The sequence below is a fragment of the Pteronotus mesoamericanus genome, unplaced genomic scaffold (genome assembly GCF_021234165.1).
Source record: "Pteronotus mesoamericanus isolate MK-2021 breed Mesoamerican mustached bat unplaced genomic scaffold, CSHL_Meso_final contig_61, whole genome shotgun sequence".
NCBI lineage: Eukaryota > Metazoa > Chordata > Mammalia > Chiroptera > Mormoopidae > Pteronotus > Pteronotus mesoamericanus.
Window position 1 is genome coordinate 368,593 of NW_026555217.1, and position 18,302 is coordinate 386,894.

At 40.5% G+C, this 18,302-nt stretch overlaps 1 gene segment (V, D, J or C); it reads right to left on the minus strand.

Annotated features, from left to right (window-relative positions):
* Positions 1 to 9,115: 9,115 nt before the first annotated feature.
* On the minus strand, positions 9,116 to 17,779 carry LOC129076580 (immunoglobulin heavy variable 3-43D-like). The segment is given in 3 exon segments: positions 9,116 to 9,168; positions 17,296 to 17,592; positions 17,695 to 17,779. Coding segments are annotated over 3 exon segments (396 nt in total).
* Positions 17,780 to 18,302: the final 523 nt, after the last annotated feature.

Genomic DNA, 18,302 nt, shown 5'->3' on the forward strand with positions numbered 1-18,302 from the left:
CATGTCAGCTCAAGTGACCAGAGGGAGGAAGCAGTGATATGAACAGTGTCAGCCTGAGAAACACTCGAGCAGTACTGAAAGAAGGACTTCAGATCCCTTAAATCTCATCTCCCCTGACCTTTGACCTAGCAGAACAGCCTTTATGTGCTTGGGGCTGTAAGCCCACTCTATTATTAATGAAATTGGAATCAGCTTTAAAGTTTTAATTGCTTCAGAATATCACCGGGTTTAGTCGTAAAGTTCATTAGTTATTATTTTCCATAAGATGGCTGTAATAGTTCTTCGTTGTTTTACTTCATTCAAAACAATGTTGTAAGATTGCATTATGGCAGCTGTCATATCAGTGTACATTTAAAAAACTTATCAACATTGGTGATTTTTTTATGTAGCCATTTTAATTTTGATGATTGAAGAATAGAAGCAACATTTTTGGCATATGCTTTATTATTTCAATAAAGGTGAGAATGCAATTGAAAGGTAAAAAAAAAGACTTGTGCACTGTAAAGACAAGATACTGTGAGTAATAAAGTGTGTCGAAAGTTGTTTGCTACTTTTATGCTGGATAATTGTCACTGGATGATCCATCACTGCAAGATGTCCCATTGTTGAGTACAATAGTTGATGTCAATAGTGATCAGATCAAGATATTGAGAACAATCAATGTTATACCACATGGAGGGCAACCATTATAATACAAAATCCAAACCAAACTTTGGAAAGCATTTGCACCAGCTTAGTTATTTAATTGCTATAAAGTTTGGGTTCTACATAAGTAAAACAATGAAACAACAACAACAAAAATCCTCTATGATATTTTCACATGCAATTGTCTATGCATTATATAAGCATATTGAAACCATTTATTTATTATTAAAACAGCATGGGCAATGAAAGTGGACACTTCGCAACAATGTAGAATATAAGAGACCATGGATCATGCAAAATTAACCACCCCCTGCCACACCAAGGCCAGTCTTCATCCAAAGAAGGTGATTGTGTGCACACGGTGGGATTGGAAAGGACTCAAGTATTAGAGGCTCCTTCTGGGAAGCAAACGATTAGTTCAAACAAATTGTCTCCCAATGAGACTGACTGAACACATTGCTTGATGAAAAACATCCAGATTCCTCAAAAGAAAACAGAGTCTTTTTTATAATAATGAAAGACTCCATGTTATTCTGATGACTAGGGACATATGGTTACAGCCTGACAAGGAAGTTCTCATTTATTTGCTGTGTTCAGCAGACGTTGCACCTTTTGGTTTCCTATCATTTCATTTTTTACAAAATTATCTTAGGAAGATAAATTAAATTCCCTAGAGAACAGAAAAGGGTGCCTGGAATAGTTCTTAGCTTAAAAAGAAGATTACAAATGTTGTGAAGATAGAATTATGAATTTGCTTGATAGATGACAGGAGTCATTTAAGAAAAAAAAAGAATATATTGCTCAATGAAGTTATTGGTGCAAAAATAAAAAGTATCTTACTAATTCTTTAAAACTGAATGAAATTTTTGGCCCACCAAATAGCTTTAGCTTCTAGAAAATGTAACATTAAATGTAGTCAAAATGGAAGGACTGCATAAAGAGACTTATAAAGATAGAGAGCAAAGTTTTCTCAGGAAGCTAATGGAAATCACTATCTACAGATCTTGAAAGCTGTCTGTGAAGACAAAAGCTGTGAGAAAACTATGGAGAGTGAACCTCATGGCAAAGACAGAACTACCTCTGGTTCACTTGAGATTTGCTTTTTTATGGTTGATTTTTAATGGAACCAGCAACTGGCCTGCTTGTGTTAGAGTCTGAGCATATTTATCAAGACACAGAATCATCTTTTCCACATGTGGACTACTTATACTCATTTCAAACACATATCCCCTTTCTTCAGTATTGTAAGTGCAACTCTTAGCTCATGACATTTGTTATGCATCAATATTCCCATGAGTATTTTGAAACATGGGTTCATCTATCGATCCTCCCATAGATCTATTCCATGATGCTGAGATCAAAGACATTGACTATGTATCTGGGTTGTGGTCACTGGAGACCCTGGGGGGATCAGATGTGGCCAGCTCTCCTGCCTGCTTACAGACTGTCATCTGTTGAAGCCATAAACGAGCTTGCCCTTCATGGTGCCCTGCAGCCAGTCCAACCTCCTGGTCTTCACAAAATAAAATGTATTGCTGTTAACGTTGCCCTGGTGTCAGCATCTTTCTAGACTCACGCATGACACAGGTATGACATGCACCATGACCTCATACCTGTACCATAAAAACTGATACAATTACACCTGTTGGGGATTTAAAAATAGAACACACACTTGGAGAATATATATTCAAATTGAATAATGGTAAAAATATTAGTGTTATGAAATCAACATAAATCTACAAAAAGGCAAGAAAACAAACAAACAAAAAAAACCCTAAACAATCTTAAGCCAGTCATTGGAAGAGACACCTACTCAAATGATGAAGCCACTTGGAAAGCAGTGTGGTGTTCCCCAAACCATGAAAACAAAAACTCCCATGACCAGCAACCAAGCATCCAGTGCTCTCCTCCAATAGAATGCAATCTGTATTTGGAATAGAGAGTCCCCTGCTCCTTGCCACTTTACTCACCATGGCCAAGGCATGGGAATCATATGAATGCCCATCAGGGGATGAATGGATGAAGTGTGGTTTATATCTTCAAAATACAATCTTACTACTCTGCCTTAAAACAGAAGGAATCCTGCCATAAACCACAACTTGGGTGACAGAGGAGGATGACAGACCATGTGCACCAAGTCATCAGGAAAAAAACAAGCATTACATGAACCAATGTCGGTGAGGTCTCTGAGTCAGCACAACTCATGTGTACAAGTAGAAAGGTGATGCTTGCAGAGTGGGAGGCAGAATTTGGAAATCAGGTGTTCACTGGCTGGCAGTATACACCATGATACAGAGTCAGGACTGCAGGTCTGCTGTAGAGTATGGGCCTGGCATGAGTCACACTGTGTTGCACACTCAGGGATTTGTGGTGGACACACCACATGTGAAGCGTTCTTATTGTGATAAAGTGACAGAAGAGGAGTCATGTTAAATAGGGTGGGAACAGCCATTCTAGAAAATCCACTTGGCACAATTTAATTCTCCAACATGTGAATGGTGTGGACTCAGCAAACTCATCTTTCCACAGGGCCCCTAACTATGCATTTCACACAATTGTTTACACAGTTAACAGGGAAGTGGGGTCCTTACTAAGAGAATGAAAATGGAAGACAGTATTCAGAATTTACACCCCAACATCCCCACATCCAGCTAAAGACAAAGTTAGCTTACATGCATGAAAGAAGTTCCTCCCCTCTACTCCTGTACCTGCAACCCTCCTATTCTCACAAACACCCCATGCTTTTGCTTCTATGCAGTGCATATTAGGGCTTCTGCATGAATCTGTGCTTTCCAAGTATATTTTATTTTAGATTTCAGTTAAACACTGGTGGTTGCTCACTTGATTTATTTATTTTTTTTTAATTTCTACACTATCATTACAGTAATTGAAGGGAAATTCTACTATATACATCTACAAGATGACCCTATAATACATCATGTAGAGTGAAGTGACACAGGCAAAACTGAGCAAATGCTAAATGGTTCCTCTTACCTTGGGACTCTCAGTCCAGATTTTTAAGCAGATAACAGTGTGGTGGTTGCTTGGAGCTGTTGGGAAGAGCTCAGAGAAGGTGCCTTTCAGGAAGAAACTTCCTCTTATGCATGGTGGTTAGATTCCAGAGGTTGGCTATTCATCGCTGCACCTGGGTTTTCAAACATTCCATGCATTTGGTTTGTGTCAAGGGTAGATTTCATGTGGAGTTCTCAGCATGCGACAAAAAGACCAAACAGGAATCCAACTCCAGTGTGAGAGCAGGGAAAGCTACAGGGCTTCAGCTCTAGTCAGAAAGCAGAAGTTGGTTTTAAATATCTTTGTGATTGGAGGATGTCCTATTGGAACACCGACGATGAAGCATTTATTCCTGAAAATAAACTAACAGTGAGTGAGCTAGACAGCATAATCAAAGACTCAGGCCCTCCATCCCATGTCCTATCACAGCATGAAAATCTCTAGATAAGAGCATTCAATAGCATGGAATTTCTGTTGACAAACCCTGGTCATGTACTCTCTTTCCAGAGGAGAAGACTTCAGTGTCTCTACTTGGGCCCCAAGCTGCTGGATGTAGACGATGAGTTCTAGGCAGGTGACACCGAAAGAATTGACTCACTTGGTCCAATCAACTTCATGTCCCCTGCACAGCACCCCTGGAAAACTGGGTCATTTATTGCTCCACCCTGACTTCCATGGCAGGGTTTACCCATCAGGATAGTAGAGTCATTGAGAAAAAGAGTGGCCACGTAATCAGATCTGAAGTCTTAGCTCCTTACTAGAAAGTGAAGCCATCTTTGCAACAAGTGGTAGCTCAAGAAACTGCCTCAGATTTTTTTCAGGAAAAGACCTGGATATCAGCCATCAAGTATCATTCCAGATCTATTTCCAAGGAGATGGCATCATTTTCAACAATGTGTGGAGGTTCTTGAGGCTTGGATGTGGTGAAAGGCAATTGCAGGAGATGGTGGATCAATGGCACACTTTCCACCCTGGATTTCTGACCTTATGGGAGAGACCAAAACACAGAGAGGTACTTAGAGAAATCATCTGCTATCAGGACAACATAATATGTGGTAGTGGATGCTGTGCATTCACAGGAGCTTGAAGGTGCTTGTTGCATTCTTTGGAGCCATCCATTCATCAGGCCCTGCTGAGAATAAAGGCTCTGTCAGTGTACAAGAAGTGCAGCTTCCTACCTGGTAACAGTTAGAAAGGCACAGAAAGTCCAGGCTTCCACTCTCCTAGTGTGGCCTTGTGATCATGAGTAGATAATGAGTAGCCCCTTTGTAGTTTCTGAGCACGACAGATACCATACTGATTGATTACAGGAACCCATCTACACTGAAGTCTGTATCAGCTGATCATTATTTTCATTGCTGAGTAGATTATATTCATGGATAGTATCTAGTGTTCTATTTAAAAATAAGAGTGACTCTTGGGTTGTTCATAGCTTCTAACTCAAATACAGATGCTATCAGTATTTTGTTACATTTTAGGAAATGCATAGAATGCTTTCTTCTGGATCAAACCTCCTAGGTCTTGTTTTAAATATGATTTCATAAGAAACTGTGAGGCGTGTGGTTTAGAAAGAAAAAAAAATGTATAGGAACTTGGTGAAGAACAGGTTGGTGGTCCCTAGTGATATTTTAATGTAAACTTGTTTACTTTCTTATTTATCGCCTGCAGTGGAAATCTGAGAATTCAGATTCATAGAGAAGAAGGAATTGTCCTTGGATGCAGCTGAAAGCTCTGAGAGGGAAACACTGTTCCCAAGAGAAGCCCCTTCCTTCCACACCCAGGTCCACAACAGCCCTAAGGTCACTTCATGTGGTTGGTGAGACCTAAGCACTCCCAGTCCTGTGTGTGGTACCTGCCATGGGCATCCATGTGTCCCCACCCATCATCCTGGTGACACCATAAGAAGGAAGGTGTTAGTCCTAATGACACCCCTCCCCCCACAACTCATCTCACTTGAAGAAACACCTGGGCCCTTGCAATGCTGTTCAACATCTCAGGACTTGATTCGCCCACTATGCTAGTCCACATGCATCCACCTCACACACTGCTCTCTTTTATAGGACCTCTCTGGCCCTGAATCCTGGACGGGGCTACCTGGCATCACAGATCCTATTTTATTGGAAACATTCATGGGATAGTCATACTCCTTTTGAGGTTCTTGTCCCAAAGTGAGCTCTTCAGAACAAGATTCCACACCAACTCGCTGTGTATAGACCTGACTCCATTACAATTCTTCAGGGTCAGGAGGTACAAACTCTCCTTGAAAACATGAATACATCCCCAATTACAGCTGGTGTGACATTTGTAGTAAAATATACATTAACTAATATTCACTGTGCTAATTGGTTTTAAATGGACACAGTCATGTTTAGTGCATCCACATCATTGAGCCATTTCATCATCATCCTGATCCAGAAATGTTTTTTTTTTTTTCCAAATTGACTCAGTGCCCTTTAAATAATAACCCCCCATCTCCTCATCTCTACTCGTGGCCACTTCATGCTGTGATCTGTCTCCAAGACCTTGGTCACTCCAGGTTCTCACAGGCATGGAAGCACACAGCCACTATGATTCTTGGAGTGAGGTAATTCTCTGGACATTGTGTCTCCAAGGCTTATCCATTTTTTCATCTGTCCACATTTTCTTTTTAAAGGGGAAGGGATACTTGTCAGTGAGGATGGATTCATCTTGCTGTTGAATTTCTTATTCTTTCTCTCTTTTTTCCACAGGAATGACGTTGCTTGTAAACAGTTTTTTTTTTTCTCTTGTCTGATCAGGAGGGAGGGGCCCAGCACAAGGAAGGTGGAAACCAACTCAGGTGAAAGGAATCAATAGGCGATCACATGAATTGACTGGAAACAACCATGAACAGAGGCTTTGTAGAGTTTGGGCACACAGTAATAACTCTCACAGCATGTTCATGGTCCTCTGTTATGGTCTCCCATCCATAAGGAAGCAGCAGCATGAGGAGGAAGGGTGGGATGGAGACACAGCATGTGTGATGGGGGCAGGACTGATGGGTCCCTGGGCCTTACAGGAACTGGTCCACCTCCAGGTCACAGCTTTCTCAGCCTGGTGTTGCTGGGCGGCAGTCACACATCCCACCTCTGCAGTGTAACTCCAAAGAAATAAGAGATAGTGACAGAAATAAGGTTCGGGGGAATTTGAGAGTGAGAGTGACATAAGAGTCACAGAGGAGTCTCAAAGTTATTTCCAGCCTAAGGATGAAAGCCTCAGATGCAGAAGAAGCCTGTGTGGCTTGGGTGCTGGAGGAAGGACAAAACTCTTGGATGTCCAAAGCTAAAACATAAAAATATCCATGTTAGGAATAGTTTATAATAATAATTTTATGTTTAGTAATATGTTGGTTTCAAGTTTGTTATAAATATGATCCCACATATAGGAGAGTTTTTCCCAAGACTCAATTTTATCTAAGTCAAACACCTTTGATCATGATTATATGAGGAACTAGAATATGTGAGCAGCTGGGAGCCCTTTGATTCTTGTTGTGTGAACGTTGTATTTGTGCCCAAGGCTGCCTGTGCTAGCTTTCCTTTAAGGCATCAAGACCTACAATAGAGAACCCTCACAATTTACGCCAGTTAGAAGCACACATTTTAGAAAAACAAAGAAGCCACCACACCTCTCTATGATTCACTGTCATCCAAATATTGAAAAGAAAATGTGAGCATAATCATGACTCATCCATGTTATGAGATTCTGCTACTAATGGTGCGTTCTGTCCACAGGCAGCAGAGTGGAAAGGGACCCATCAGTAGATCTGCTCAGAGGTCCGGTCACCAACCATCAAAAGAACCCTCTACCTCTGTCTTTATGGGAGGGCAGAACCCTGTGGCCAGATGGTCCTGATCCCCTGTATTACATGGACATTTCTTTATACGCAGGATACAATATTCTGAAGACATAGAAGTTTAAAATATGCTCTTCAGTCTATGCTTCTCTTTTCATTCCTTTAACAGTAACTTCATCAACAAAGAATTTTAAATTTAAATTTAATTCATCAATACCATGTCTCAGTAGTTGATCTCAAAATTCACCAGAAAGCTCACTCTCACAAAGTCTATATACTCTGTTTCCCTGATGTTTTGATGAAGAACACCATGGCCCTGTGTGCAGAGAGGAGTAGCAATGCTGATTCACAAACAGTGGGTGCAGTGTTGACAATAAGCTTATTGTTTGACAAGTACTCAGAGACCAATGAGCTCTGTCTCCAGAGTGAGACACCACTGGGTGCCGAACTGTGTGACTGTAAAAATAAATGCCAGAGAGGAGAAGCTGGTCACCATTATTCCAATTTCAGATATCTTTCGCATTGCAATTGAAAAGGATTAACATTTTTCCCCAGAAATGATTTTAAATCTGAAGAAATTTAAATCAGAAATGTTTAAATCCCATTAAACATATCTGCCATTGCCAAATTCTGCAACCACAGTTTCCTGAATGTTCACACATGTATGTGGTTTTGTGGTCAAGAACAGATGACATATGCGACAATTGTCCATGAGGTCATATAGGGGCTCAAATGTCCCTATCACTTGGGGATCTTGTTTGTGTTATAATGTCATAGCACTTTACATTGTTCACACGTGTGTGCTCTCACTGTCATGAAAACCAACCTACTGGTCTGTCAGGTATGGAAAAGTACAGCCTCTATGGACAAAGTTGTGGTTGAGATCTCCAGGTGTGGGTAATTACACTGATTTTTACACAACATGAAATTTCCAATGTTACATATCTCAGGCCCTATCCCATCCTTCACTTTACTGAATGGTAAAAAATTGGTCACATTAGCCTTGCTTTAAATATAACAATATGTAAAGACAGTCTTTTATGAACATATTTTTGTTTGTTTGTTTTACCTATTCATGATATTACTTTTACTGGAGCACCTGCTTTTAAATTGTTAGGAGGCTGAGAGACCCTGATTTTTGATGTTGAAAATTTATAATTTGGGCAGCCATATTACTACTGTGTAGTAAATGTTTGTTTCTATTTTCTAATTCAACTACTTTGTTAAATACTCATTTTAATTATATATTTAATACTTTTCTGTGAAATTTTAAATGAATATTTCAAATCTGAAACTATTTAAAAATTTGGGTGTAAAGCAATGCATTGACTTTTTTCATCGGTGCTTACTGGGTCAGTCCTACTTCATACTGGTCTTATCCAAGTTCACATGTGTCCTAGTTCACATTGGCCTTTTTCAAGGTGTTCCATTGGTCTGTGTCCATCTCTCCTAAGATGTCACTTATTCTTGTTCACTATGGGTTTGATATGCCTCTTTCAATTTCTAGAAAGCCTTCAATTGTATATGGACATATAAAATGTGTGATGAGGTGGATTTCTGGAAGTTCGTGAAAAGAGCTTCAGACAGAATCTGCATCTTACAGGGTCATCACTGTATGTCCAGAATCATAAAACCTTATATAAGGGTCTAATGTGCTCCATGTAATGTTACCGAAGGAGACACAAGCATGGTCAGAGAACCTTCTGAGTCAGAGACACGGTGGACCTGGGTGTGATATAGAGCACATCTTATGGGTCTGTGTTTCATGGTTACCCTGACTGTCCTGTCATCTATTGAAATACCCAGTGCCCCACTGGAATGACCACTGGCTAAGGGCTCCATGGAGTGAAGGGCAACACAATCCACCCAAACAGAGCTGTGCTTGTTCTTGGGAGAGCTTTCCATCAGGAGGCACCCACAGTCAATGCCACATACATGACTAAGGGTGGCACCTTCTCTGTGAAGGTGAATTAAGTTTCTATGGGAAGCAAGAGCACAAAGAAATGTGAGTTGTGTGAGCAGAAGAGAGCAGAGCTCACGTTCACTATATATCCTCTGGGCAGATGAGGGGCATGCCAACGAAGAGCAAGTATTTCAGTTCAGCAAGAAGGATCTCTATCCATTCTCATTTTTAATCTGTAAATAATGATCATTAATTTTATTCTAATTCACAATAATTTTATTAAGCAATCTTGTTCTGGACTCCTCTGGGTCCCTTTGACTATAAAAGATAGAGTAAATGTACAGTCCACCCTGTCAGGCCAGTGTGAATTCTGACACAATGGTTGAAATATATGGTTTATTAAGCTTTACTTACATAGGCAACTCTGCTTCTCAACCCCGCAGGGCCAGACCCACTGAATCCTGTAGCAAAAATCATGGTGAGATGATGTGTGGTGGCTTGTATTATCTTATCTGCATGCTCCTCCATGACTTCATCCCCAATGTCCAAGATTGTGGCAGAGTCCATGCAGTGGAAACGTCCTAGGACCTCTTGTGGTTAGTGTAAGCACTGACTAATGATACCTCTACACCAGCTCTCACACATTTATCTCCTCTTTCTGAATGCAACATTTATTTCAATATCTGGTTTCAATTCTTGTGTTACAAGTACTACACAGATGACATAGAATGCAGTAAGCCCATATGATGTGATGCCTTTGGCTCATTGTTAGATGCTACTGTAAGAAAAGCGTGTCGATTGACATGAGGAACTGTAAGTCAGCTGTCCATGGCAGTGCTGTGTGGACACTGAATCCTTTTCACAGACTTCAAGCTATGGCAACTGCTATGGGAACCATGATGTGTAGAACAGAGCAATCACCTGTTCCTTCTCAACCCATTCACAGTATCCTTGGACCATAGGATGTACCCGATCTGCCCTCAATGAGTCACGAGAGCCATTTCCTATGGGCATTTTTCCCATGGCCATATGTGGTCTCTCTGAATGTCAGGCAGGACAGTCATTGCTGACACTTGAATAATCTGTGGTTTCAAGAGAAATGCATGGACCTTGAGACCATTAAGACCTTGCATACGTTCCCCATGTCCTTACACTGCAGGGCCACAGGCGGTCATTTCAACAGGGACACTGGTAAGCCTCCTTGCTGACTCCTGTCTTCTGGGTGTGTCTTCTGATTGGATAAAACAGGTCTTACTCAATGTGTCCTTATGCTTCAAGGCATTTTGGTACTCAGGCTCCATAGGGTAATCTCTGTAGTAGCCAGGTTACCACTACCATCTTCCTGCTTGATGGTTAAGGCACAATGAAACACCCATGGGTCACTAATACCTGAGCACTTTGGCTGTTCATACTCATTGGGAAAAAGAGCCCATCATTTAGCTGAATGAACTGACTCACTATTAACTTATTCCCCAGTATTTTCTCTCATCACAGTTCAGTAGATTTCCCCACAATAGCCTGCCCATACACCGAAAAATGACACCTGAAACCCAAGAACCATCTTTGTGGTCTTTTGGGAGATGTTCAAGAACCAGTAGCTATATCCCAACAGGAATCAACAGAACTCCATGTTCCCCAGGGTTAACCATGGAGTAAGAGGTTCTCTGGTCAATAACATGAGGAGCAGCCCCTTGCATTGGTCATGTGTCATGACCCAACATAATTATCCCCCTTCTGAAACCTAGCCACTCTTGGCACAGCTATCCTTAGGAAGGGATTGAATTTCAGGCTCAAGACTTTAAGGATATTTTAGGTTCAAAACTACTTTTGGTTCTTCAGTCATAGAGGACTTTCCATGCTAAATAATCAGCTTATAACCATCTCTGCTGAACATTCCCATATTTTTGCTTATGTTAATTTTGGCTTCAAAATTACAGCACTAACATAAGTGAACACATGGACCTTCCTCACATGGTTCAATCTGCAACAATGCAAGTTGTAGATACATCCTCAGTGATGTCTGAGTGTGAATATCAGTGTCCACACACAGTGATCAAGGTATCACAGTTGAGTATGCTTACAGGACTTATCATTCCTCAGTCTCTTTTTCAAGAGTGATTTTCTCAAATGGTCAGGCATGGAGGAGTTTCACTGACATCCTCTATGTGAACTGCATGTTCCCCACATCTAGCTGCTTGGCAGGGACTGAGTTCTCATTTAGTTCCAAGGACTGATGAAAGAATATATTTTTCATTGTATGGGGGATGCCATAGGCAGTTCCTAACAAGGAGAACAGTGAGAAAGTCCTCATTCTTACAAGACCATGGATCTGAACTGGATTCATCTAGTAAGTGTATATTACGTCTGTATTGGAACATCATCCTGAAACAAACTACTATGGGCTTTATCTAACATCTAGACTCATATGACTCGTGGTCCAGGTGTGTTTGAAAATCAACCAGTCAGTGCCGATCTCCTTCTTTCTCCCTCTCTTTCTCTTCCTCTTTTCCTATCCATTTTTCTCATTAAAGATAAAGAAAAATATATTTTGTGATTATTAAAATATGAGAAATAAAATAATTACTACATTTTAACCTGTGCCCACACAACTGAGCCAACTGCTTCACGTGTTTGGCACGTGATCTAGGAGGATAAATTGTCATAAATGGGGAGGAAATGAAAATGGTGGATACCTTTTAGAGCTTCCAGTGATGGACACACCAAGAGAAGTCAACCATCATGACCAGAGGAGGAATTATAAGTGCAGGATGTTTGTCTTCAGGAGACACAAAGTCATTATTTCCCTTATGCTTTGATCAAATATGAACAAAGAGTAGAGAGTGCCTGTAGAGCATACAGAGCCAGTGTGGGAGGATGTGAAGCATCTATGTGGATCATTGGTACACAGAAGCATGAACTCCACAGAAGTACAAAGAGTGCTCCTTGGTCATGTTCCTTCAGGAGGCTTTAGTGCTTAATGTGCAGCGGATTCACTGCCTCTTTTAGTTATTCTTCTCTAGGCTCTATGGTAAAACCATATTTAAATATTGGGGGTGAGAAGAAACACAGTCCTGACAAGATCTGCTTAGGTGAAGTTGTTGGTAGAGATTGGGAGGCTATTTTTAAATTATAGAAATTTCATTATGGAAAATCTTGATACTAATCACTAATACTAAATAACAGAAAAATATTAAATCATAAGTGGTAGAAAGACACTGATATTAATATTATTACCCACTTTGGAGGCAAGAATCTCCTCTATCTTGCCTCAGTCTGATCAGATGAGAAACACCTGTACCAAACCTGACAGGTCACACCTGGAACAGGTCTCCACTATCACCCCGGTGTCCTCACCACTGCACTGAATGATTTAGATACATTCGTTTTAAATACAAACAACTGTTTGACCCACTTCTTTGCATGAACAAAGCTTTGAATGCAAAATAATGTAACCTAGGTAATCAATAAAAATTGTTGGATGGTTTAAGTAATAAGCTCTACATATCTGGATGTATGTTATTGAAGAGTCACCAGAAGTTGGAGGATGCATCTCAAGAAGAAAAATCTGAGCCTTTTGGTTGGAACCTGAAAATGTAGGCTGGCCTGTTATAGGCCAGCAGAGGGGAAGAGACAGACCCTGACATCCAGAACCAGGTGAGTCCCACATTCATCAGGTGGTCTCTGGCCCCTAGGATTGAACAGATGTACACTGCTCAGTCCTGGCCATAGGGAGAAAATGAGCTTGGTTGGAAATTGGTGCACATTTTTCTCATCCAGAAGCAAGTATAATAGGCATGCATATGTTTACCTGATTTTAGATATGTTACTGAGGTGTACTAATACCTAGGAAAGGAAAAGTTAGGTCTACTGTTAGAAAACAGCTGTGATATTTTGGATATTAATAACCACTGCGAAGGAACAGTAGAGCATGTTACAGTGAGAGTGGGGAGACACAGTACAGAAAAAATCACAATTATTCACATAAAAAATAAAGGTAAATATATAATTGAGATCCCTACCAAACTTATCAGTATGAACACACCAGGGGAAACTAACCCTCAATACCAGAGGGAGAAATGTGTAGGAGGTTCATGTTAAAGAGAAAAGAAGTTCCATCATACCTTTGTCCCCTACACAGTGATCTGCATATGACGAAAGGGCTGCACGTGACTCTAGAGCATGTGGACTCTGTGTTGAAGGAGGTGGAGCATCTGTGTGGCTCACTGAGACGTTCAGTGGTGTTTGGTTCTGAATGTGCAGCAGCTTCACTGCCTAATGTTTGTGTTTATTCTATAAAGTCTGTGGCAAAATCAGGTTTAAATATTGTGGACACAGAAGAATCTTAGTCATGACTAGATCTTTTGAGATGAAGAATTAGGTTGGATTTGGGGAGTAGGTATATTTAAGTAACGTAGTTTCATTATCAAAAACCATGATGCAAGTCACTAATACAAATTAATGATATAAATATAAGCATTATTGATATGATGGACATTATTTTTTGTCAATAGATTACACAGGAGGAATAAATCATTCCAATATTCTCCCGTTACTTGAGACAGTGGATGCAACTTTATACATAACTGTTCATTCCTGTAGGTTCAACTTGAGGTTTGCCATCAAGACCTGTATCTATGTGAATAAGTGCTGTAGCTCTAATCAAGGAGCAGGACAGGGAGTGCACTGCGGACACCTGTATTATCAATAGTTAATTTCAGAAGAACCATCTCTTCTCTCTCAAGTTCCTATCCATGCCTTCATGAGATCCTTTGTAGTGTTGTTACCATGTCCTCCCACAATGGACATCCAATGAATTTCATCCAAATGCACTGAATGGCTCAATTTGAAAGTGGGAGAAGGACCTCCATGCAGGGATATAATTAAGAAAGACAGTGAAAGAACTGTGTTTCAGCTAATGCTGACATCTTCCCTTCCTCCTTTTTTTTTTTTTTTTTTTTTTTTTTTGTCTCAACCCAAGTGACATGCAGACATGTCCTTGGTTGTTATAGAGCTCAGATGTACAGGTAGTTAGTTTTTGGATGTGACTCTAAAGATGGAGATGTGGATCTTGAGGGACAGGCTGTAAAATATTTTTTTTCTATTTGCAATGTATACACCCCATCTACTCCAGAGTTTTCCAGGAGCCTGTTGGGTCCAGTCCATAGTTCTGCTAGTTAAAGAGAATACAGAGGTAGTGAGGGTGAGGGAGAATATGAGGGTTTCAGCTATCCTGTGCTCATTTGAAACTCCAAACTAATCATTCCAGAAATATATTACATTTTTACATTGAGAAAAGACTGGAAGTGAAAATAGTAAATAGTAATTATGTATGTGTACAATCCCAGATTCCTTATATGTTGGGATTATTATGGAAGTGGATGAACTGACCTATTTTCTTCACCTAGTAATGGTTAGGGGTACCAGTGCCCAAGCTGTGAAAAGATTTACAAAGAGAATAAAATAAAGAGAACAAGTTTTATTCTCTTTTTAAGGGAGGAAAAGTGTATAAGTGTGCAGAGATATACCAGTAGTAAGATGTAGGAGCTTTGAGTGTTAAATAAATTATTAAAGAGCAGGTAGGCTTTATTTGTGTGCACACCAGGCTGTTAGGAGTACTGCAACACAGGAGGTTTAGGTTTTTGAATAAGCTGCAGTTTGCTCCAGTGTTATCCTTTGCTTGTGGCTGTGGGACAGGTAGTCATTCTCTTCTTGTTTTCTAGTACTTTCCCTGTCCTGGGGAGATAAGCTCAGAAGAGTAAAATGGAAGTCACATGTAGCAAGGTCATTAGCTCACTCAATAAGGGGTGACACAAACAAATATGCCAGTTTATCCATTCAGTATTATCACTGATGTTAGAGTACATAAAAAAGGAAATGAGGCAATTTCTTAGCACAGATTTGCTCACATGAAAGGGTACTTCAGTCATGACAGGAAACCCTCATTACCACCCTCCCTTGGCCCTGCTTCTGATGATGGTCACTGTGGTCAGAGGGTACAGGGCTCTCCCACACAACAAATAACCTTCTTAACTTATTCTTTCAGATGTATGATGTGGAAATATATTCTTCATTTCAAATGTGTCTTTTCATTGGTATAATGGATTTTTGGGGGGTACATTTATTTGTTAAACAAATTTTAAGTTAATGTTTTCAATTTGTTTTCTATTGCATGCTATTCCAAATAACTCCCCAGGACTTGGTCAGACTCTATTGTCCATCTTTGTTGATTACACTAGCCACAGAGACTAGAATGGAGAATGTACCAGGGGTGGAGTGCTACAGGAAAAATTACTCCGAAATCTGGAAGTGATTTTGGAACAGGGTAAGAGGAGGATGCTGGACTTATTTTGAGTCACATACAGAAATATGCCTCATTTTCATGAACAGAATTTTACTCAACATATTGGTGCAAATACTTTGTAAATGAAGACACAGATGGAAGTGTAAGGCATTATAAAAACAGTTTATATCATCTTAGAAAATACCAAAATAATAATAAACACAAATTGGTTAGAGAGAGACACTTTAAAGACTCTGAATGTGGAGATGAAAAGAAATAAGGAACATGGCATTGCACATGGCTGGAAATGAGATTTCTCATTACCTACATACATATTTTCACAGTGCGTCTGTTATCTAAGGCAACAATGTCACAAGTCTAGGGGACTCAGATTTGTACATTTTTTGGTATTTTATATGACATAGTCACACTATGTATTGGAGCTCCATTTATGAAATGTCTTGTCAATTGTAAGGAAGAGAGAAACCCTTTTGTCTGGAGCAGTCCTCATAATGGACTGCCTTTATGAGGAGCTATAGTCTCAGGGGACAAATAGACTTATCTCAGCCCATAATTGTCATCATCATCATCATCATCATAATCATCATAATCATTTTCATCTTTCTTGTTATCATCATTGACTTACTTATGATGATATCTTTCATTTTCTATGCACACAGTGGTTGACCGCACAGACTGACTCTTTATTCTGTCCTTTGCTCATTTTTTCTGGTAGTTAAGTAGAGTAGGTAGTCAGATTCTACTTTATTTTATACTTCACTAATGACAGCTAATGTCTCATTCCTGCCTCTGTTCCATCTGCCCCAAACAGGAAATTTGATAAGAGGGTGGGTGTGCTCTTTAGATGGCATTGGGAGATTGAATCCACAGTAGCCCCTGTGAGCAGAATTCCTCTCCTCCACCACCTCCTTTCTTGGCTCTATCAAAGCATGTCTGACTTATTGAAGTGCCTTTCCACTTCCTTCCAGGAATTTCAACTCTGTGTGATAAACACTCCATGTCCTCTTGCTGTGTGTGTTTACCAACAACCTGGACATTCACATAAAGCTCTCATGGGTGTCTCTCCCCTCTAATGTCACCTAGGCTCAGAACTATGACCATGAGGCCATATCAATGACTCATCACCAGGGGTCCTTATCTTCTTGTTTTGGAATCATAGGCCGCTGCTGCCTAATGCTCTACATGCACATATCCTGTTGCTGGCCGCTTTGGACACTGAACTGCATAGGGCTGTTCAGTGTCTCCAAAACCTTCAGTGTTCTGGTTAGATTCTTCTGATGTAGGTCACACATTTTTATGACTCGTTTGAATTGTGGACAAGAGTGTCTGAAAGAGACATGTGACAATATATTGTGTACATGAGAATACTACCTTTCTTTGCAGCAGACTTTTTTTAAACTTCACAGGTGAATGTAGAATCAGGAATCCTGAGAAGTCCCCTGAGGAAAACAGTTATAAGAAGAAGAAACCACATAAAAAACCAGCCCACACCCAAAGTGCAACTGCTCCCGTGATGGTCCCTGTTTCCAGGAACCCTGAGTGCCCCCTGGTGGTCACAACCCCTGCTGGATGGAGGTTTATCTATGGGTTTTTACTGACTCCCCATCACTGTGTTTCTAGTACAATAATACATGGCTGTGTCCTCAGCTCTCAGGCTGTTCATTTGTAGGTAGAGCTCATTCTTGCTCTTGTCTCTGGAGATGGTGAATCGGCCTTTCACAGAGTTGGCGTAGTATATGCTACCACTATCCCAATTAATGTATGAGACCCACTCCAGCCCCTTCCCTGGTGCTTGGCGGACCCAGTCCATGCCATGGTCATCAAACTTGTATCCAGAAGCTGTGCAAGTGAGTCTGAGAGACCATCCCGGCTGCACCAAGCCTCCCCCAGACTCCACCAGCTGCACATCACACTGGACGCCTGCAAACACAAACACATCAGGTCAGGAAACTGTAATCCCTCCATGTTTCGCCTCAGTCATATCCCCTCTCATAGTCAGTGTTTTTGTTCTTCATCAATTACCTCTTAAAATAGCAAAAAGGAAAAGCCAGCTGAACCCAAACTCCATGGTGCGTGTTGTGCGTACTGTCTTGATGAGGGGCTGGAAACACCTGGGAATCCTGGGCAGGCCTGGTACTGGGCTGCTTTTCATGAGCAAAGGGGCCCTATTTGCATGTTATCATACTATATAGTGAGGTCTGGGCTCGTTGGATGCATGGAGGACATGGTCGCAGTGTATTACTTGTCCAAGGGCTTATGCCTGTTAACAGTTACTCCTCAGCTTGAGACAGCTTGACTCATTGGATTGGAGCATTATCCTGAATCAAATAAGTGTATGTTTTATGTTACATCTGGATACAAATGATTCCTGGTCCAGGTGTGTACAAATATCAACCAGTCAATGTCAATGTTTCTCTCTCTCTCTCTCTTCCCTGTTTCTCTCCTTCTCCTTTTTTAAAAGGCAATTCAAATATCTTATGTGAATTTAATAAAACAATATGAAAAACAGAATAATGACTTCCTACATTTTGGCCTGTGCCTGCCACACTGCCAACTGCTTCAGGTGTTGGGTACATGACCTAGGAGTATATATTGTTATAAATGGAGAGCAAGTTAAAGTGATAAAAGTA